This window comes from Phoenix dactylifera, unplaced genomic scaffold (genome assembly GCF_009389715.1).
Source record: "Phoenix dactylifera cultivar Barhee BC4 unplaced genomic scaffold, palm_55x_up_171113_PBpolish2nd_filt_p 000548F, whole genome shotgun sequence".
NCBI lineage: Eukaryota > Viridiplantae > Streptophyta > Magnoliopsida > Arecales > Arecaceae > Phoenix > Phoenix dactylifera.
Window position 1 is genome coordinate 34,411 of NW_024067957.1, and position 23,334 is coordinate 57,744.

At 41.4% G+C, this 23,334-nt stretch overlaps 1 protein-coding gene across 4 annotated transcripts in view; it reads left to right on the plus strand.

The window, feature by feature from the left end:
• LOC103721923 overlaps positions 1-23,334 on the plus strand; it is a 39,779-nt gene that overhangs the window by 1,647 nt on the left and 14,798 nt on the right. For 2 of the 4 annotated variants that reach the window (XM_026810355.2, XM_008812311.4), the window contains exons 3-6: positions 323-422; positions 8,659-8,724; positions 9,049-9,166; positions 17,973-18,061. In XM_026810355.2, coding sequence (XP_026666156.2) covers positions 323-422; positions 8,659-8,724; positions 9,049-9,166; positions 17,973-18,061 — 373 coding nt within the window. Of the gene's footprint in view, positions 1-322; positions 423-8,655; positions 8,725-9,048; positions 9,167-17,972; positions 18,062-23,334 lie in introns of all 4 variants that reach the window. The other 2 variants (XM_008812310.4, XM_026810354.2) reach the window with 1 other exon arrangement.

Consider the following 23,334-nt stretch of genomic DNA (forward strand, 5'->3'; position numbering starts at 1 on the left):
TTTCACATAACTCATGCCTTCTGCAATGTTATTTCATTCATGTGAACAAAGAAAAGCCAGGACTTTTACCGAGCAGTTCTTCTATTGCAGTTTCCGGACATTGCACTGGATTGCATTTGATTAAAGCTGCATTTATCATGTTTTTTCATATATAAGTAGTGTTAGAGTTAATCTAACTAATTCTCTCCTTTAAACAAATGATGCTTGTCCGTTTATTGATTTTTCTTTCTATTTCTACTATTACTTCCATCTTATGATCTGTTATGGGTATCATCCTCCTATGTGCTTCACATATTGATCTGTTCCTTATGGAAATTTTTAGATATGCAAATGAACCTAATATCATGAAGTATATCAAGATAGCAGCTAGACTACCTGACAAGACTGTAAGAGATGTTGCAATGAGGTGCCGATGGATGACTGTAAGTATTCCATATGTTATAGAATTAGTTGCATTTTTTAATTTATTCTTCATGATAGCTCATCTATATGCTGTTCTGATTTCCTGTTGCACATGTATTATGATTTGTTATGTCCAATACTTGTAGTTATTTTACTCTTTGTTACATGCATAAACTTATTTAGAGTCAACACTGTCTCACATTTCCAAATGATTATATTGTTGGGACCTGTTGAGTGTTGAGGTTGATGTGCATATCTTTTTCTTTGATTGTCTTTTCTTGCCTTGCAAAGTCACAACTGAAAGTGTTTATTTATGAAGATACTGATTCATACCCAGCATTGCTATCAAAATAATTGAAACTTGTCAAAGGAAGTAGTAGTTTTTATGGCAAAAAAAAAAAAAAACTTTTGAGGTGCATAATGCATATACAAATGGTACTGGTATCACTCCTTTGAATTCAATTATGTTTAATTCTCAGATGAATCAAGGGCCTAATGCACAACTTTTTTATGCAGTGCAAGCATTTCTAGTGTTATAAACAGAAAGTTGTCTATGATTCTAACTTACTTCATACTTCATAGCTTTTACAACCTTCGATTTTTCTTTGTTTTTGTTAATATTTAGTTGTAGATTGCATTCACTTAATTATAGAACATTTTCCCTGACTTGTAGAAGATGCAAATTGTCCTTGATATGTGTTGGGGTTGAAATTTGGCCCGAGGGTGACCACGTCGGAGGAAGCTGACAAGACGCTGGCTAGGACAGAGAGAGAGAGAGCCACCTCATGCGCTCTGGGGTACCTGCACAAAGCCTTGGCTGGGGGTTCCGGGCCACCAGCCAAGGCCCTTCGATGGCTAAGTTACAGTTGATCCAGAGATGTTGGGAGAAGTCCTTGAGTGTTCTTAATATAGCTTATTTATAGTCCTCATAAGAATGCCCAGGTAGTGGAGGTATGGTCCATCCTCATCATGGGAGGAGATGGTCTTGGCCAGGTGGCATGTGGCCAAGGCCAGGGTTCGCTTGTGGCACACGGTTTGGGCAGTCCTTGTGCACGGCATGGTGTTGGCTGGTGTCGCAGGGTATGGCCCTTGGCAGGTGTGGCAGGGTATGGCCATACCTGGCAGCAAGCATGGCAGGGGCAGCAAGGCATGGTCCTTGGTCCTTGAATTGCTTTGTATTGCTCACGGAGGGCCTTTCCTTATTTTCTTTTTATAGGGTGAGGGTCTCGGCTGTTACCTGTAGTCTCGGGCCGAGCTGTGATCAGCTAAGCTGGAGGCGGCGTGAATCACGGAGATCAAGGTTGACAGGGTTGAGGTCGGCTCGGCCTTTAGCGAGGTCCGAGGTCGGCCTGGCCTCTGGCCGAGATCTAGCCTGCTCGGCTGGAATTGGGTGGTTCCATGCTGGAATAGGACGATCCATTTTGCCTTCGATCAATATGATTTTCTTTTACGGGCCTTATAACCTGGCTCACATGTGTGTATATGGTCTCACATGCTAGTTTGTAGAGGTGGTCAGACAAGAGGGGCCCATGGTTTATATTGAAACTATGTGCCCCATGTTTTGTTCCTTCTATCTCTTTCACTTTTGACTTGTTTACTCTTATTTACTCTATGCTCACATATATATTTGGATAATGGAGCTTATAGATAGTAGTTATGTAGGACAAAAGTTAATTGCATGTTTGATCTCGTATTGTAAAGGCTATCAGATTTCTGTCTGGTGCCTTAACACGAAACCTCAAATCTTTGCATGGTTTTGGAGATTGTTTCTCTCTTTTATGCTGTTTTGTTTTCCTTTTATTTCATTGAGAAAAACTAGTACCAATTTGACCGTAATATTATGCATGGTTTGTGTTTGTCCTTATGTGAGACCGACATGTTATGCATCGGAGATCATCTCTACATTAAAGGTCACATGGTTGCTGTAATGGATGAATGAATTAATGCCAACATATATGTGTTTGTGCGACCATGTTTAATAAGAAGGCATAAAACGACATATTCAAGTGATGCCCTCCATGAAGTGTTCTTTGGTTGATTGTCAAAATTATTCTGTGAAATATTGTGAATCAACAATAAAAATTTTGCAAACAGCTGCATGCCCTGCTACTGATATATTTCTGCAGATATGGACTCGAAACTTAGATGATATAGAGTATAATTATATCAATTAATGGGAAAATTATTGACAGTGATCAACCAAATAAAAGGTGATTCTTAGAGCAACAAACAAAGAGAAGCATCACTCCTTTCCTGGCAAGGATGACATTTTATGTCTATAAGTGGAGCAAGGTTCCTCTTAAAACCTGTTCTGAAACAATGTGAAGCCATATACAAGCTCTAATGGGATGTTGCATAAAACATCAAAGGAGATTTTGAATGCATCGTGAGTCTTTGATAATGATTTTACTAATTGGCACATCGACAAGTCAAGTATGTTTAAAGATCATTAAACTTTTCTTTGATATGCCAGCCGCTCATAAGCAAAATTTCTTCTAGTGGGAGAACTATACTGAGTCTAGGATTAAGAATATCTATCATTAGTCAGACACTCAGACCTGAAATATAAGAATGTCAAGTGCTTAGCCCTGGCCAATAAAGAGATGTATATCTTTCATTTGTAGTATAGTCATAAGTCAGGAGACTCTGTTCATAATTGGTGGTTAGAGCAACATGAATGAACGAGTTTCTTTCTTAATTACAAAAAGTAGAGTGAATTTCATCAGCAGAGGTAGATTAGGTTGCATGCAGAGAAAGATATAATAGCAGTGATATCATTGGCGGACATGTAAAAAGGAAACAACAGGATCATCCAATGGATTGACATAGCTGAGATATTTTTGGATCTTCAAGGAAGTGGAGCATAGGCCTCACTGGACACACTTTATGGAGGATGGTTGGCATTAACAGAATCCTGATCACTTTGTTCGGTTATCTATGCTTCTCTAGAGTACATTATCTTGCTGTCAGAGGACTGTGATAAACTTCAGTTGTTGCTGACAGATTAATTACTCCTTGCCCGACTTTTACCTTGTTCAAATACTTCTTTTTTTTTTTTTGGTGTTTAAAAGGCTAGGAGGGGCTACTCCCTACTTTTTCTACCCTATACCCACCCCACCCTTGGGGCCTGATTCTGGCTGGAATCAAACCCTTGCATCTTGGGCAAGGAGCGATACTGTCCAACCCTTCGGTGGGCCAAATACTTCATTTTCTTTCTCATGGTTTTGTACTTTGGATCAGCTAAATAAATGAATCAGATCAAATGATGAATGAGCAATGCTCTATCCTTTACTGAGTGCATCAAATTTAGATGCACAGACAACTTCGGCAATCATCATTCAATTATAGTTGCTGGTGCTGGAATTGCATGTCTGCAAACATTTTCTTCTCCTTTTGTCATTGAATTCATAATCTTCTTTGTTACTCATTGCCTCCTTTAAGATCTAGTTCTAAAGAAAAAGGATTGATGATCATAAAGATGAAAGGTTTTGTAGGTGGTTCATGCAGATTTTTAAACAATATATCATACCTCAAATACTGCAAATCAAAGACGCTGCAGTTTGGAAATTAATCACTAGCTAAATTAGATGGTATGCTTTAATACCTTGTCTTTTATCTTAACATCATTATATGAAGGATGTTAGTTTAAGTAAATTGGTTTGTAATGCTATTGAATAATCATGCAAATCTATTGTTTCATTAAACTCTTGTAAGATTTAAAACCATCATGCATTCATGATTTTACATTCAACAGTAAAATGGAATAACCAAGGGTAATTATCATCATCTTCCAGAAGTAGCCAGAATGCTTCCGCTAGATTTCTTTTTTGAGTGCGCTATTACTGTACAAAGTTTTTGACAGCATTTCTGCACAACGTTGCACGTTCTGATTCTTTCTCCTTTCTACTTCTAGAATTTTTAATCTTTCAAGATGAGATGAATGATTTGTCTAAAAAATGAAAATATTCCTTTAAACTGTTTATGATTCTTCACTCAAGAAATAATTATTTGGTGTTAACATTATTGAAGCAATAAAAAGTGATGACAGAGACAAATTCAATCAGTTTTGTTACCTTTACCAGTTTCTTGGAATGATGTCCCATTAAGTGACTGAGAGAGGGAGAGAGGCTCTACCTCTTGTATATTCCGGATGAAAGAAAAAACAACTTCCTCCTCAAAGAACTCCATATTCCATTTCTTCGTGGAAAGAAAAGCACAATGGTAACATCTTTTGTTTCATTTTGTGCTTTTCTATTGGTTATATGTCATTGCCTTGTCCTCTATTCTTTTCATAAACAATTTGATGAAGTATTTCTTTTCATGAGCGTTAGAGTAATGGCACCATGGCATGGTTAAAGCCCTCCATGTTGATAATTTATAAGAATTGGTATATCACTATCTCTTCCCTGTGGGAAGCAAGCCATTGATTGCTTGCAGATATACATACCAAAGTATTGACCTTGCAGGATAATAGAATTATTGGTCTTGATGATGGCAAAGAAATATGCCCTAGTTTATGCATAGATTATCTTGTATTCTCTATTAGTTGGTAACTCTATTCTAAGGTTTTTGGAGAAGTTGACAATTTCAGACGCTTTGGACATGACAGGACACTACATAACACAGCTAGATACAAACTTGAAGTGTCTTGTTTTTGTCAATAAAAAGTGCTGTCGTGCAGCATTTTTTATTTTGGAGTGTCATGCCTTGGACTATTTCAAGTGCACACCACTTTAGTCAAAGTGTTAGTCTGTTTCTAATATAAAGATGCCATGTTTAACTCTATGCAAAGTGTCACTATAATTTTAGTATAATTTATCACAAATTAGTTGTCAATTTAAGTATTTTAACACATCGTAATAAACTTTAAATTATCCTAATTAATAACTTGAACAACTTGGAAATTCATGTTTAACCTATTATTTGTTTCTTAGCTTATCTCCCCTCTATTTCCTTCCCCTTTCAATCTCATTTTGGATCACCATCAAAACAATAGCTTATATAATCTGGATGTATTAATTTATACACATGTACATTCTTATATGTATGTATGTATATATGTGTGTATATGTATGTACTTAACTATGTATATGACTATATGTATGAGCATATATGGATGTATAAATGTATGTATCTATTTATATGTATATCTATATATGGCTATGCTTAGATTTGTGATTGTTGCTATTTCCAACACTTAAGCACTTGGCACCATGCCAAGTGTCCTCTAGGTAGCACTGCAATTAAAACTTAGGAATATTCTGACCACTTGATAGGGACCACCCAAACTGTCTCCCTTCTTGTAATTAAACCCCCATCACCATTAAGAAAAGACTCATCTCTTTATTCTAGGTCAACTTTATGAGCCATTTAAGAAGCTTTTGGAAAAACCCTGCAACCTATCTGACCCTTAAACCACCACCTCCATTAAGAAACCTTAATCTAAGGTATTCTGCCAACCTACCGTGGAACCATAACATGGAGAGTGATCTGGTCTCTAGCCTAAGACCTCGTTCCCTTCTCCTAGTCACCCTTCTTTCACTAACAAAAGAAACCTCACACCTCTAGCTAGTGTTGTATGGACATGGAAACGAAAAATTTGGAGAAATATTCAAGTGTCTTACTTGGCAAGAGGAAACATGGAAATACAGGGTTATGTAGGATAAAATATAATTTTGACTAAGTAACATGTATTTATATCTTTAAATATTTATAAAGGAAAATAAAATCTACAGTCTTTTAATATGCATATTTCTTGTCCAAACTCTCTAATTACTAAGAATATAATATAATATCAATAACATCTGGCAAATTTGTTTTAACATCTACATTCTTGTCCAATTCTTGAAAAGAATAAATGCTCGCTACTAATGTCAGAATGGAGGCCTAACTCATTGTTGGTACAGTTCAGCTCTCCGCCAATCTATAAAAGCTGCAAGCAAATTTATAAGCATCCAAGAGAATGAGATTATCTGATTCAGATACATATACAACATTGATTTGGAGCTGGAAGCAGATGTCGAGGTAACACTGCTTCTAGCTAAGGGAGTCCATCAAAGTCTTCTTATGCTCTTGGTGTAATTTGATGCAGCAAAGCTTCTAGATCTGTGTACTTCTCTCAAAGCTTCTTTTTTGTAGTTCCTTTAATTCTAACCTTCCATGTAGGGTCAATGGCTGTCCATCTAAACTGTTCTGCAACCAAAATTTCCATATTATCTGCCAATGACAAAAGGTTGATTAAGTGTAGGTTAAAGGACTCCTCGTCAATCTAATTATCTTTCCAGAATCCAGTTTTGTTCCAAAATCTTATGGTAGAACCACCTGAAACTGTAATCTGATACCATAAAGAACCAATTCTCTGTACTCAAAATTCCTTTCCAAAATGGTGATGCACAAGAGATTAAATAAGAGAGGTTGCTTCATGCCTTCTTCTGCAGTAATAGCTCTGTCAGATTGCATCTCTCCAAGGATTGATGTCAACATTATAGAATCCTACCACCACTTGCATCATGGCACTTTATTAGAAAGCTGCAAAATTTTGACTCCTAATCTACCTTGAATTTCCTTTTTAGACTTGGAACTAATTTACCATGAAAAAAGCTCCATTAACTTTTTTCAAAACTTCCATTAACTTTTTTCAATGTCTCTCCACAGGAGGGCTCTTCTTACACTGTCCAATTTCTTGGCGACCCATTTAGGAACGATTAGAACTGGCATCCAATTAGCAGGAATAGCTGATTGGACTGCTTTCACAAAGTCCTCCACCCAGAGATAAAAATTGTGTTTTCCAACCTGGTAGCATGTTTTTCAAATTTTTCAATAAAAAAACTTATTCATTTCAAGAATTGAATAATGCAATGAGATTCCCAAGTAAGTTAATGGCAGTTAGGTCTGAAATCAATTAAGTAGGACTTTCTTGACTGAACTGGCCAAGAAAGGTTACACTACTTTTATCAAAATAGATTGTTGAGTCCTGTAGCTTGACATCATAGAGGATAATCTTCATGGTTAAGACTTGAAAGTCTTTATTTACTGCAGAAAAGAAGAGAGGGGAGAATCTTGCGAACATCTCTCATGGGCTTCTCCAAAGCAATGAAATATAAATGTTTTCTCATGACTTCTTAATTTGTTAAAAGGAAAAAAAAAAATTGCACGAGAGGGGAGAATAATTTAATGAAGAAAAAGAAGACAATGTTGGTCCTACTCTTGGATTAGGTTTTTAGGCTACACCCCACCGGCCCACCCCATTCCTCTTCCTTTGCTTTTTCCTTTTTATATACCCCAAGAGGGTTTAAACTTAGAGAGGTAAAGAATGTCATTGCTAATAAGCAAATGACATGATTAATATGCTTTAATGTATCAGATGAAAACAGCCTACAAAATGCATCCCCTCATAGTGTTTTTCTTTTTTGCTTTAATTTTTACTTAACAAGTGATGCTTTTTTTCCTTAACTAAGAAACATCATGACTAATAACTGTTACATGTCAAATCATGGAATACACTGTTAGGACTTATGTAAAAGGATTCATGTTCCTAAATGCAAAAGGCTATTGACTGCCCATCTGTGAGTCCCACTCCCCCTTTTCCCCATTCATTAATCTCATTTATTAATATTAAAATGAAAATCTCTCATATCATCTGATTTTACAAATGTCCACCCTCTACACATCTATAGCTCCTTCCACCTTTTACAAATACACCACTTTGGTTCCATGCTTGCTCTGTCTTTGAGTGAGAGATAAAAATTGTAAACAGGATGGAGATCACAGCCATCCTTGCTTCCTCTTACATGCATTATTACATGCGCAGATCTAGTTTAACATAATGTTTCATATTAAATTTGGCATATATTCTGATGTTATGCCAAGATTAAATGATCGTTCGTACCGAACCATATTATAACCGTGCCTATAATGGCAAAAATTGATATCCAGAAAATAATTATTTCATATTATATTGCTTGGAGAGAATTTATACCCTACTACCTCGGATCCTTCTTATTTAACTAATAAAATTCTTTTAGTTGCTCTAATAAAATTTATACCCTACTTGAATTTATATTATATTGCTTGGGTTTCCTATTAGTGGAACATTTATACCCTACTACCTCGGATCCTTCTTATTTAACTAATAAAATTCTTTTAGTTGCTCTAGTTATTTCTGATGCTTTTGTTACTTATAAAATGAATATCTGCTTACCATATTCAAGTGAAAATTGTTGTTGTGTACTAATATCCTGGTATTAATTATAGAAGAAAGAAAATGGTAAACGACGGAAACAAGAAGAATATTATGCAGGAAAGAAAATCAAAGATGGAAAGGTACTATTTTTATCTACTCCAATAAACTCCATTTAATTATCCATGTTTTTTCCTACAGATCATTTGAATGACCAATTTTTATTATATTTTCAAGTATGCAGCCTAAAGATATGTTGATATCAGTCTCCTACTTGTTGTGTTTGATTGTCTCTTTCACTTTTGTACTGGAGGGCTTATATTTCACTTTATGTTTTAATAATGTTTCATGCTTCCGTCTTGTTGATTAGGAGAAAACCATCAGAAAAATATATTTATCTATCAGTTAAAGGAAATGATCTGCATGAATGCCACTCCTAGGCTTGAGATATGGTTTCTTTGTTTCAGGAAAAGATGGTAGATTGTTCCACAAGGGCTTATGTACATCCCATTCAACCAGACAATGCAGCTGCCTATTCTTTGATGACACATCATGTGAACCACAATAATCAATTTTCATGTGAAGGTTGGTTGTTCTTGAGATTAAGCTGAGCTGATAGTTTACCAAGTTAACTTTCGTTGGGTAGTCAATATTTACCTCAACTCCTTATTTAACGATGCACCATTTCTATGTTACTTATATAAGTTTTAGCTTGAACTTTCATAGGCTCATACTGTTTCCTTTCATAATACCCTTCAAAATCAGATCAGGATATGTTCGTTATGTTAACTACATGACATTATTCTTGTCTTTATCTTGCAAATTAGAACAATATCTAGTGTCATATATGAAGAAATACAACTTAACTAACTTGGAACTCAGATAAACCGCATAAATAGTAAACTATTCAGAAGGTATGAATGCTTACATTGTGTTGTACACAACTTTTGTTACCTTCACATCGGGCAGATGAACATCAGAGAACATCAATGCCCTATTTTATCTTCAGAAGGAAAGCTTTTAACTGCTTTCAAATTAGTGAATGATATATATGACATCATGATAGTTGTTCCTGCAACAAGCTTATATTAATTGTACCTGCTGGCTTGATCTTATTCTTTTGGTTTCCTTAGTACCTTCATTTTATATCTCTTATATGGTCTACTGGTTGTTCAATCTTTGTGTATTCAATCGATGATAATTACTTCAATATTTAATATGTGAGGATCTTCCATCGCTCAATCAATGAATGAACCGCCAGCCCCCCACTGCTGGTCAGCTGACAGATGGAGTCCCACGGCAAAAGATGTACACCACCTCTGTCCCCATACCACCCCCAGAGGAAGCTCCTAAATTGTCGCTCCATACAACGTAATGCTGCAATAGGCACCAAGGAGTGGGATAGCAGATAAACAGGAATCGAACTCAGGACTGACCTCACCAGAATGACTTTGCCCATCATCGACAGGGTACTCACCTGCCAACTCTCCAGCCTGCTCCTAATGCCTTGCTCCATAGGAATGCAGTCCGCTCTGCATAGCCGCCTGCCTGAGATTGGGACCCCCAAGTATCTCAAGGTCCCCTCTGCTCTCCGATCCCCAGGATGTCGGTAATAGCCGTCCTTATGTCTGGATGGATCTTCAGGCTGAAGCAAATTGTTGACTTTGCCAGGTTGACTTGCTGTCCGGATGCCGCACAGTACTCCTCCAGAATCCTCCAAAATGCTAGCGCTGACCGTCTTGTCGCCGAGCCAGCAACAAGCAGTCATCTACGAATAGCAGATGCGAGATCTGAAATAAGTCCGAAGCCGACCTATAGGCCTCCACCTCCTACCTCGCTGAGGCGTGTCGTAGTGTTCTAGATAAGTAGTTAGTGCAAATAATGAACAGAAGCGGTGATAAGGGGCATCCTTGCCTCAGCCCAACCGAAGACTCTAAGAACGGTGACGGTGAGCCATTCACTAGAAGAATGGCAAAAGATAGTGACTGAACACACCCCTGGATCCACCTGATCCATAGCGGGTGAAAACCAAAGCACTCCAAGAGTCATGAAGCCCCACCTCATCCTGTCGTAGGCTCTCTCCATGTCAAGCTTAACAACCATCAAACTTCAGCCTCTTGGTGCCCTCTATAGATGACACATGAACTCCTGAGCAGCCAGCACATTGTCGGAGATGGACCGACCACCCACAAAGGCCCCTTGCTCCGGGCATATTAGTCTGGGAAGGATCCCCTTCATTCGTTGGACTAAGATCTTTGCCACGACTTTGTACAGGGTGGTACACAAGTTGATCAGTCAGAAGTGGCTCGGCTCCGTCAGATCCTGTCTCTTCGGAATTAAGGTGATAAAGGTCCTCTTCTACTCATCCGGCATCGTGGAAGACTGAAGGAATCTCTGGACAGCTGCCGTCACCTCCTGCCTAAGGATCTGCCAATACCTCCTGAAGAAGACTGGGAAAAAACCATTCGGACCTGAGGCCCTATCCTCACCTAAAGACCATAGGGTAGCCCTGACCTCAGACTTTGACATTGGCTTGACCAACGCCTCATTCTCGACCCTCGAAACTCGTGCCAAGGGGGGACTCCCATGCTGCACCGCTGCCGCCACCTGAATCGGTCCACCTTGACCTAAAGAACTGCTCCAAGGTCCGTGAAATGGCATCAAGGTCCTTACTCATCTGCCCGCTGCTATTACCAATCCTGCCAACTTTGTTCTTCTATCTCCAAATGATGGTAGACTGGTAGAAGAACCTCGTGTTCCTGTCTTCTTCTGTGATCCACTAAACTTACGACGTCTGTCTCCAGAATACGTCCTGCTGCCTGAGAAGTGAGTGGTGCCTGGATGGTAGACTCCTAAGCTCCTCCTGCTAAGCGTTATATAAGCCGAGCCCGCGCACCTCCTGGTCCTGGAGGCCAGCTATGGCTGCTTCGATTTTCTCCATCTTCCTGAAGATATTGCCCACCTCTTTTCTGTTTTATCTGAGTAGTCGGTGCCTGGTCAGCTTCAGCTTTCGGGTCACCTTGTACATTACATCACCCCGCACTGGTATCCGCCATACCTCACGCACCACCTTCCATGATCGGAGATAGGAAAGCCAAACCTTCTCGAAGCGAAAAGGACTACGAACTAGAAAAAGGTGCGCGGTACTCAGCAGGGCTGGGCAGTGATCTGAGGCAACCCGGGGTAGATGGCATATCCAGAAGTCTGGGAACCTTTGGATCTAGCTGGCTGTGGCAAAAGCTCTGTCGATCCTCTTCCAAACGTGTGCACGCCCCAACCTGTTGCACCAAGTGAACCTCAATCTAGTAAAACCAAGGTCGGCCAGTCCATTGCCCTGGATAAAATTTTGGAACTCCTTGACTTCGATCATGTTGGTGAAGGGCTTCCCCCCGTTTCTCTTTCGGGCCATTGATACAATTGAAGTCACCCATCACCATCGTTGGGTACCCCAGCTAGAGAAGACTAATGGCCTCTTCCCCCAGCACTCTTCTCTCTCTCTGTAGTCCGTGCTTGCATAAGCTGCCAGGAGGACCCACGGGGACTTGTTCCCCTCTGATACCACTATGATCACTGGCTGCTTGCACATGTGGAATATGTCTAAGTTACATCCACCTAGCCACCAAAGCACTAGGATTCCTCCTGACAATCCCTGTTACTCCACTGCATAGCTTCCCCAGGAATTCAGAATAGCATGCCTCACTTGCTGCGAGCTAGCTCTTGATAGACAAGTCTCAATCAGGACACAGATATTTGGGTTGTGCATATAAACTAGTCTGCAGAAAGCCAGCTTGAAAGAGGGCTTACCGGCTCCCCGGCAATTCCACAATAGCATCTTCATCGCTCAAGGTGGGTAGCAGTCGGCCGGTCCACACCCTCCGGCCTAGTTCCCCCACTAGGTCCTGCTCGCGCCAATTTAGTCTCCGACCTAGGCCTCAGCAGCAACTCCTTTAGCTATTGAGCCATCTGGTGGTGAGAAGGCCCACTAAGGCCCATGTTGTCAGAAGCCCCGCTCACTGCTGTCTCCAGCCCTATCTCCCCACCCGCGAGTGGGCATCTCTCGTTCCTTTGATGCCCAACTTCGCCCTAGGGACTTGACGACCACCATATTCCCCCCGGCCACTCCGACAAAGATAGTATTCGGTACCAGCTCACGAAAGAGGCTGCCTACGCAAGCTGTGAGGGGGCCACCGAGGCCACGCTGTCGGTCGGCCGTGTCCCCTGTTGCTTCGGCCCAAATCGCCCTCGACCGACCCTCATGTACCACCGATGAGAGGCTCCGGCTTCGGAACCTGCACTGGTCCTCGGTCTGGCATGTAGTGCCCTCTTCTAGCATGGGGTGGGCAAGCTTGAGTTTGCTCGGCCCGGGGCTTGTAGGCCTAACAGGGACAAGCTTCTTCTTAGATGGGCTCCTGGCTTACTTCAATGGGCCAGGCCTAGCTGATCCTTGTGCCGCGCTCGGGCCTTCCCCTCGCACCTAGGCCCGGCCCGGGCCTTAGGACTCTGCAGGCTGGCCTACTACGCACCCAACACCCAGCCCGTTTTTTTTGAGGCCGAGTCCTGGCGAGGCCCACTCACTTCCACCCCAGCCTGAACCGAGTTAGCAGGGAGCATACCTGAATTTTTCGCCGCCGATGCTGAGTTCCAATCTATGGCCGCCTTCTCCGGCGAGCTGCGCCTTGCCACCTTCTTGGGCTTCTGCTAGCCCTCAGTATCCGGTGACTACTCGTTTGCAATTGACCCGTTCCGCGGCGAACTCGGCCCTAGTTTCCGGTGTGGCCACTCATCGAGTCGACTCAAGTGGCGACTTGGTCTTCTTCTTCCTCATGTCTCCCTTGCCATCGGCCGCCCTCGGCTGGCGGACGCGCCTTGCAGCCATCCACGGACCGAAGACTAGCCGACCGGCCCTCGCTGCGCCTCCTGCCGTGGGCGTCCCCATTGGGGCCTCCAGAGCCTCCATCGTCATAGGGGGGGCCTCCACCCCACCAATGCCGGACTCCACCCTCGATTTGGGCCGGTAGCAGGTCTTCGTAGATAAAGCCCTGCCATATTCTCTTAGTTGCCCCTGGATGAAAGTGCCCGGCCGAAGGGGATTGGAGGTGTCAAGCTCACCTTCACTCTTGCATACCCCACTTGCCGGAGCTGGTCTGAGATGCCGTCCAACTCCAACGGCCATCCCACCACCGCCGCGATGTCAAGGAAAGAGTCTCTCCCCCAAAACTCGAGCGGCAGGCCCGACAACCTCATCCACAGGGCTATCCGGTTCACCAAGCTTAGGTCTGGAACAAAGTCCGGCCTCCAATACTCCACGGCCAGCAATTGTCCGACCACCACCAATGGCCCCCCAGCCAGCACCGCCGTCTTGTCATCCCCACTCTTGAACCAAAGTGTTGTGAGATCCTCGGCCATTAGGAAGAACTCAATGTCGTAATCAAGCTCCCCCCGTGCTCGGAAGTTCCAAGCCACCCATTCCACTGGAATGCTTCGCCCCAAGCTTTGGACAATCAACGCAGACGATGCCCAGGCATTCCGAGCCTTCTCCACCTTCTCGACTGGTAGTTAGAGAACCTGGAGAAGTGGCTTTTCAGCACATTCAACTCCTCCGCCGAGATTTGGTGGGTGGTCCATCTTGGCCACCTCAGTGCTCCTTGCGCCACCGCCGACCACGACTGCACTGGCCCTATCGTCCCCGAAGAGGGCCCCATCCTGCCCCTAGTTGCCACCCTTGGGCGTTGCACCGCATTGGTCTCTGATCCTAACTTCCCACTGTCATTGTGTCCTCCATCCCAGTTGCCCGCCAGGTGTTCGATCAAAAGCCACTCTGTTGCACGAGATTCAAAGCACCAGCTCGGCTCTATCTCCCTTTGTCGTGAGGGATCGCCTGCGCCATTTCTCGCTGTCGGTGCTCTGCCACCGCACCCCAACCTGAGTGCTTATGAGCCGAGCCTTGGCGTCGCTGCCGTGGACGCCCCACTCACCGCTCGCTCCACTCCACTGGATCTCGTTGTTCCGACACAAGAAAAGAAAAAATGAGATAGGAGAGAGATAGCATACCTTATTTAAAGTTGGATCCTCCTTCAGTTGTGCTGAATCAGCATATTTTTTGCCTTAGGGAAGGGAGGGCATTCAAATGGGTTGGAAAGGCCCGAGAAGTTTTTAAAACAAAAAGAAAGAGAGGAGAGAGGGGGCCGATTCAGAATTGGCGTGACTTGGTGCGAACCGGTCGGTTCACATTGGTTTCGCATTAAAACTGCTGGTTTGGGAGAGTCCGGCCGGGTCCTATCTGTTCGGGACCGGTTCCGACCGTTTTGGAGCTGATTTTGTACAAAACATGTGACCGACCCGATTCCCCCTAGGTCAGCTCAGCCCAGTTCGGCCGACTTGCTTGATATGCTTAAACACTTTACACAATGTCGGCGGAACTAATACCAGGCACCATACTGGTTGCTTGGTGGGACGACTCGGTACGAACCCATGTTGTGCCGTGCCGGTCCCATACTGACATAGTAAAGGAGGCGGGAGAGAGAGAAAAAGAGAGAGAAGGGGGAGAAAGGGAGGGAGGCTGGTGGAGGATGGCAAAGGCTAGTGGAGCCGACTTCACTTCAAAACGATTTGCCGACTTCACTTAAAAATCGCAAGATAAAAAATGAAGTCGGACCTTTATTTCAAACAAAGCAGAAGATCCGCCCTGTTTTTGGGCTGTGGAGCCATAAAGCTCGGAGGAGCGTTCTCCGCACAGCTCGCTGGCCTCCACCGGGCCGGCCTTCACCTCCCTCTCTTTTCCTTTTACTCCCTCTTTCTCTCTCCCCCGCTCTCTCTTTCTCTTGTTCTCTCTTTTCTTCTCCTCCACCTCCAGCAACGAATTTTGTTTCTACTGCTGGAACCGTGCCGGTCAGCTGTTGGGTCAGCTCCGAACGGCCGGAACCGCCCAGTTTGGGATGGTTCCGCTGACCCTGACTTCATACTTGGTGCCAAAGCCAATGTCCAAGTAACATTGACCTTCTTATTCATTCAAACTTGCACTCCATACAATAAAGTGGTTATATAATAGCCTTATCACTGCCTGCATTGATGTTTTTAGTCTTGGTAAATAGTCTTATAGCTGTATCTTATCCATAAGGTATGCCCCCTTACCAACATATAATCCTATTGTTATTATCCTACTGGGTTATTCTGGCATGCCTCGTATAGCCTAGTATCGTTCAATATCCAATATCCTAGCCTACATAACATTGACCACTCCATCACATATCCTCACAAGGTGATTTGTAGGTTTGTTTCTGCATTAAGTTGTCCTTTCCTTTTTTTCCCTTCTAAGTGTATAATCGCCATACTTTTCTTTCACATATTTTTAATCGTTGGGGTTTCATTTATTAGATATTTAATCCAATTTGTTCCTTCTTTTTACATACTTTTGTTTTCATCATGTGTGTTTCTAGACTCATTTTTCTTGGTTTTTGCTAATTATCTTCTTTTCCTTTTCTATTTTTAGTTTTCTCCTAAACAAGCAAGCCTCCTGCCACTCTTTGAATAGATACCTTTCTACTCTAGAAACCTATCATTTGCCTGTTCAACAATTCGTGGAAGTATACATCTTCCCATGAAGTCATTCTTTCAAAAGTCCTTACTACTTTTTTTCTTATGCATGTATTGGATCTAGATCTCTCACTTTCCCTCTCTTTTCAATTGTTGCTAGCTTATTATTATTTCTTTAATTATTTTTTGTAAGGAGGGCCTTATTTCCTGGCATGGAAAGTTGTGCTCCTCGACTCAACTATGAGAGTTATTGCCAAGACCTATTCAGTATATATATATATATACATATATATATATATGTATATGTATATGTGTATATATATGTATATGTATATATATGTATATGTATATGTATATATATTATAGAGAGAGAGAGGGGAGTGAGAGAGGTGAACTAGAACTCATTTCAAGTCGGATCTGGTTAGTCTTGACTGGATGATGGGGGTTCAATACCAATGATTAGATCCATTGGATGCAATCTACTACCTCTAAACTATTTATATACCAAAACTCATGTAATTTGGAGACCCCTAGGCCTAGCCTATGCATTGAGTGGTCAAAAAAGTTACAAATTCTTTTTCATAAATAATTTTAAAATTAAACTGATAAAAATAGTATTTGAGATACTAAATTCATGATAGGATGCATACTTAAAACTAAAAAAAACTGAGGAAATGTGAAGATCTTAGAGCTACAAAGAGATCTATATATTTATTTCATAGTTTGAGCATTATTAAACTTCGTTGTCAATCTCAACTTGATCTTGTATCTTTCTTCTATAGGCTAGGGACCAAAATTTTCAATTTTGAAGAATGGTGGGTAAAATGTAGGATAATAGTAAAAGGGATACATGATGTTAATGGCTATTATTTTTATTTTAGGTCAAAAGATTGTTAGTGCTCTTAGTGCTTATGCACCATAAGTGGGATTGCTGAAAACAATTGAGAATAATATATGGAGAGAAATTTTAAGATGGGGATTCGGTTCATCAATAATGATTCAGGCAATTGTATGTGATTTGCTACCTCTAAACCACCTACAAATGAAAAAGTAGGTAATTTCGAGACCCCAAGCTTAAAGTGTTTTAATAGTCAAAAATAAGGATTGTATGGTGGTATTCAAATTGTCCATTTTTTACCACTAAAACACATAGGTTGGGGTCTCTTAATGGCTTGATTTTTGTTCTGTAAGCAGTTTAAAGTAGACCATGTTAACAGCTTGGATTGTCATTATGACACCCCCATTTTCTAATTTCACCTGACTAAACATTTACATACATACATACATACAGACACACACACACACAAAGAAATGTCCATATATACATGCATACATAAATGATTCAAAGATTACTGTTGGGGTGTCCAAATCAGAAATCCACAAGGTTGATTATGATCTACACTCGTAAAAGCTCCAAGAGATAAAAATTATCTTTGTTAGAGATTTTCAACCTATGCATTATGTGGGTGCAAAAATTGGTGGTCCCCATTGTATTAACAGGTTAAAATTTATTTATCATGATCTACACATGCTTAAACATGCATATATTGAAAACCAATAGATTTTGATGCTTAGATCATTGAAAACATGGTCTCATATGATTAAAAATTTAAAACCATTTATTTTTGCATCCACTTGATGCATAGGTCAGATAATAGCAAAACAGGTAAATGATATTTTTATTGGATGCATAGGCAGATATTTTTGCATCCACTTTTGGTTTCTTGGTCTTTTGATTTCTGGTTCAGTACTTGATAATTCACTTATATCAAAAAATTTCTTGTTAAATATAATTTTGTTTATTGTTAAATCTCAAACATTTTCTCTAATCATAATTATTTATTGTTTGTTCAAGCAGCCCCTGTAATTGACGGTGCAACAAGGCATCTTCTAGCTGAAAATGTTCAACTTTTTAACAGAATTGCAGCTAATCTTGCAACATTTCAGGTTAGTAGCTTAGATCTTCCCCACCTTGACTCTTTAAGCTGCACTCATCATATTCTTTTTGCTATTAATGATTGGAATCTGTTCATGGCTTTATGCTACTGCACACTATCAGAACAAAGTGGTTGTATCTCACTGTATTCCCAGAATTTTTAAGTTGGTCTAAAATAATGAATTTGCACCTGTGACTTTTCTGTTTACACTAAGACACAAGGAATAGAAGCTCGCAGATTGAGAGGAAGGTCACCGGATTTCTTATTAACATGCTAAGTTCTTATATAGTCCCATTATTGTCCAATATAGAACAATGTCTCAGAGGCATAATTAAAAATAAGATGTCAGTTTATTTTTGATTGCTGTGCATTTTCGCTTTTTTTTCATGGGGGGATCCAGTGTCAAAATCAACTGCTGAGGGCTTTGCTGGTCTTTAATTGATATGCATGTTTATATGAATGCTCAGTGTGTCAAAATATTTTGCTCTTTATTAGGTACTTCAACTTGTTTCAAATTATCACTTGATACAATAAAGAATCGTAGTAATTTGCTCCTCATATCACGCTATCCATTCAACTTCACAAGAATCTGCCTTCACCTACTTTTCAACCTTCTCATAAACCATGTTCACACTTAATGTTCTTCAAGTCTTTGTAGTGTGTTCATTTAATCAATGAGTCAGGTTGTTGCTTTTGAGCATAGCATTGAAAAGTTTAAAAAACCATATTTATGAAATTATTTCCTTCTGAAGACAATACATAAGATTCATTAAAATTAATACCTTAAGTATGTGCACTTACTACACCATATTATGCAATATATGTGCTGACTTGGCTTCACTGGCAGTATATATACTGTTCAAAAGGGAGTACATATATTAGCAGTAAAGCAGATTTCTCCCGTAACTCTATCATCGTCTTTCTTTGTTAAAGTATGGAATTCTCCCCCCTACTATCATCACTCTATATTGTTACATATTAAATGATACTCAATATTATACAATGTACAATGTTATGTTCTAATTATAAGATTGTCTTAAGTTATGTTTATCTGATTTTGATTTATACTTGGAGTAAAAATATGGTGTTTTGTACATGGAATCTGCTGTTATCACAACAGCAATCCATATACAAGAGCTCACAATGCTTGATGTGTTAATAAGAATTGACAAGCAATTTTGAGTTTCAAAATGTACATCTTCATCGTCTGATATAGTTAATATTTGAGAAAAAGGGCCAATAGGATAGTATTCTAAGGTATTGATATCTGACAAACTTTCTTTTTCTCAGTATGAGATGTTGGAGTATCATTTTATTGCTTAGCGTAATGTACCTATACTGTAGCTATATCAATTTTTTTGTTTGATAACTAAAGATTCAAGGTCAATTAGCGGTTTTATTTGGTGTTATAATTCATCATCAAAAAGTTACTGGTTCATCTTGAAGTAGACAAGTTTGGACCTTTGGTAATATGCTTAATTTATTAATTAGCATATTTTGTGAAAAATGTAAAATCAAACACTAAATCCTTCTTTAAAAAAATTATCAAATTAATTACCTTCTTTCCAAGATCAAGAGCCTGAGCCTCTTTGAGTGGATACATATGGCTTGTGGCAAACAGGAAACTTACCTTTAATGTTGCCACCCTGTTCCAGGCTTAACCCCCTGATCCACCTTATCATCTTTCCCACCTCTTTCTCCGTCCTTATCTTTTGCTTCTGTTTCTCGAGTCTATTCTTATTTTACTTCTCTCTATGCTTCTTCCATCTCTTCCCTTTTGCTTTTCTTTCTCCTCTCTCTTATAATATTTTGTCCATTGTCTTAAAACATGACAGTTGATGGCTCTACCTTCCTTACTTTCAAAACAAAAAGAAGGTTCCTTTTTTAGTTGGAATTTAATTAGCAAACTGTATAACTAGCATTATAGAAAATTTTATGTTCAAAGTTAATTTTTCAGGAAGATTATAGGTGCCAGAAGGGCCTATATAAGTTCTGATTGGTGCCTATAGATTGAGGCACCTGAAAAAAAAAATCAAAAATATAAAAACTAATGATTTTTTAAGGGTTCCAGAAATAGGAGAAATTGAAAAATTATAATTGTTCCTTATTTTTTGGTGAAGCAATATCATCTGCTATTGCTACTGCCCATCACCACCACTGCCTACAGCAGCAACAACTGTCACTTGCCATCTCCATTATAGCTTATCATTGCTCGCAGTAGTTGTGGATACTTGCTACAACCGGTATCAGGGGTAACAACTGTTGCTGGCTGCCTGGCTTCCTTTTTTTTTTTTTTGGTACAATGGTAGCTCACATCAGTCTAGCATGAGTACTACCCGTAGAGTCAAGGGAAATAAGATGACATAGGGGGGAAGGGACAGAGTTGGGCCCTATCCATAAGACCTTTTCCGAATGATGAGCAGCAAAGGAGGCGACCCAATCAGCAGCCCTGTTCGCCTCCGACATGAGAAACCTGGATATTGCGACATCTGGACACCAATTGCTGGATATCCCTAAGTAGTGGATGGCCATCGCCCTAATGCTCCACCTGATGAATCCATTCAATCACCATAGTAGAGTCTCCCTCCAAGATGATACAGTCAGCCCCTAAGTTACTCCTCGCATAGGTGATCCCCTCCCATGCTGCCCTGAGCTCGGCTCCAATAGCAGTCATGTCACAACTGCGCCGCCTGCCTGCAACAACCAGTCTAGACATGTGGTCCCGGATCACAAATCCAATCCCTCCACTATCTCCGCCCGCCAAGACGCTGCCGTCGAAGTTCACCTTGAGGTGGCTAAGGGGTGGGGGCTCCCAAGAGACAAAAGTAACTCAGGGCACTATAGGAGCGGTGTGGAAGCCCCAGATATTCCTAACCCACCTCGGTGAAGGTGACTGGGTTGTGGAGATAATCTCAGTCACATGGCGCATGGCTCTATTCCCCACTGCCCTCGGGGGTATCCTCCCCTAAAAAATGCAAGCATTTCTATCTAGCCAAATATGATACGCCATATAGGCAACAAAGATGCCTCGCTCCATGGTCCCCGGTCTACTCGCTAATATCCTCATGTGTATCACCAGGGCCTCTGCCGACCCCATGTCTCGCGGTAGGGTAACAGACGCCCACCGCCAGATCTGCGCAGCCCAGGGGGCACCCCAGAAGAGCGTGGCTGATGGTCTCCTCTGTGGTAGTGCTTTCCTCACACACCAGAGTAATGCTGACATCCCTTCTAGACAACACATCTCGGGTCGGTAGACATCCCCACGTCACCTTCCAGATGAACAAGGCCACTCGGGGATGCACACGTAATCTTCATATCCACTTGCCCTCAATCTGCCAAGTAGCCTCCCTGCCCAACAATGCCTACAAATTTTTGGCGCAAGGTCTGCCGTACCGGTACTTCCCTGAACCAGTACCGGATCAGCATGGAATCTGGTACCAGATTGATTTTTTTGGAGAACCGACCGGTACATCTTTTTACCGTCTGGTATCGATGAGGTACCGGTGCGAACCGGCCGATTCGGTACGTCAGTTTTTCAAATTTTTTAAACCACAGCGCGGCACGCTGTGGTTTTTCAAACGAAGTGGCAGTTGTCGGCCACTTCTTTTACTGTGGTCGAAAGGCCACAGCGTGTTTAAAAAAGAAGTGGCCGACAACGGCCGCTCCTTTTTTAAAATGTTGTGGCCGAAAGGCCACAACGCGTGCGCGTTGTGGCTTCCTTTTGGCCACAGAATACGAACTGTCGCCCTTTTGGCCACAGTTCGTGCTATACAACTCAAAACGCATGGCTTTCGGCCCCATGTTTCTTTCTGTCGCCGTTTCGGCGACAGATTTAAAAAAAAAAAGAGCCCGTGAGAGGGGCGTGTCTCTCTCGTTTGGCTATAAAAACCGAACGAGAGCCTCTAGAGAGATCACAAATCCAGCGAGCATACCGGTCTTTGAGGACCAGAGAAGGGTAGATTTGAGAGATAGCCCACAAATTGAGGAGGAGATCCTTTCCAAAAAATTTAGCAGAGACTATTTAAGGTGTGGTTTCTTTCTCTTATGTTATTACTTTAATTTTGTTAATAAGTAGCTTAAAAAATAGTTTAGAAATTGCTAAAAAAAAAGTCATGCCAAAATTTTCTATTTTGGCTTAATTTTTTGATATGTTGTCAATTTATGATAGAAATGGAGCCATCAAGGAAAACCAACCTCACAAAGCATGATATTGGCTGGTCTTATGGGCGAAGAGTCGGGGAAGAGGGGCAATGGAACCAGTTTCAGTGCAACTATTGCGACAAGGTCTTTAAGGAAGGAGGGGTAACCAGGTTGAAGCAACACTTAGCCAAAAATTTCGGTGAGGCTGCTACATGTCCGAATTGCCCAGGCAAGATCCGTGTGCTGATAAGGCAGAATTTCGCTGAGGCCAAAGGAATGAAGGAGAGGGTTTCCAAGAAGAGGGCGGAGGTGGATCGCCGAGCGGCAGAGTCACCTTTTTATCACTCTAGAGAGCCAGAAGAGATTGAGGAGGAGGCAGAGATTTAGGCTGCCATGTAGGCAAGCTTGGAAGATCCAGAGTTTTTGAGGACAACCTCAGTTAGGGAGGACGTCGGCAGAGAATGTGGTCGGATTGCATCTATGCTGGATAGTTTTGGTTGTCGAAAGAAGTCATCTAGAGGGCTTCCACCAGGAGCAACAATTCATGATGTAGATCCGCATGTTCTCTCCAGCAGAGATTCAAGGCAGTAGAGGATAGACTCAATGTGGATGAAGGATAAGAAGAAAACTATGTAGCGATCTATTGGATCCTGGTTCTACTTCAGCCACATCCCAGTATTATGGCAGACAATACGTACTACAGATCTGTCATTTCCGCCATATAAGCTGCCGGTCCCGGTGTATTTCCTCCAGGTCCGAAGGACATCAAAGGTGAATTTCTTGACAGCAATAAGGAGGAGCTGGAGAAATGGATTGACTCCTACAAGAGCAAGTGGCCCATATATGGACTAACTATCATGTGCAATGGTTGGACTGGTCTGACCAGGCGGAGCATCATCAACTTTCTGACATATTGTATTGCGAAGATCTTCTTCCACAAGTCGGTTGATGCTTCGGCTCAGGTGCACGACACCTCATAGATCCCAAAACTTATGGAGGATGTGATTGATATGGTAGGAGAGGAGAATGTCGTGCAGATCGTCACTGATAATGGGCCGCAATATAAGGCCGCTGGAGAGATCTTGATGGAGCGGCGACCACATATTTTCTGAACCTCATGTGCTGCACATTGTATCGATCTCA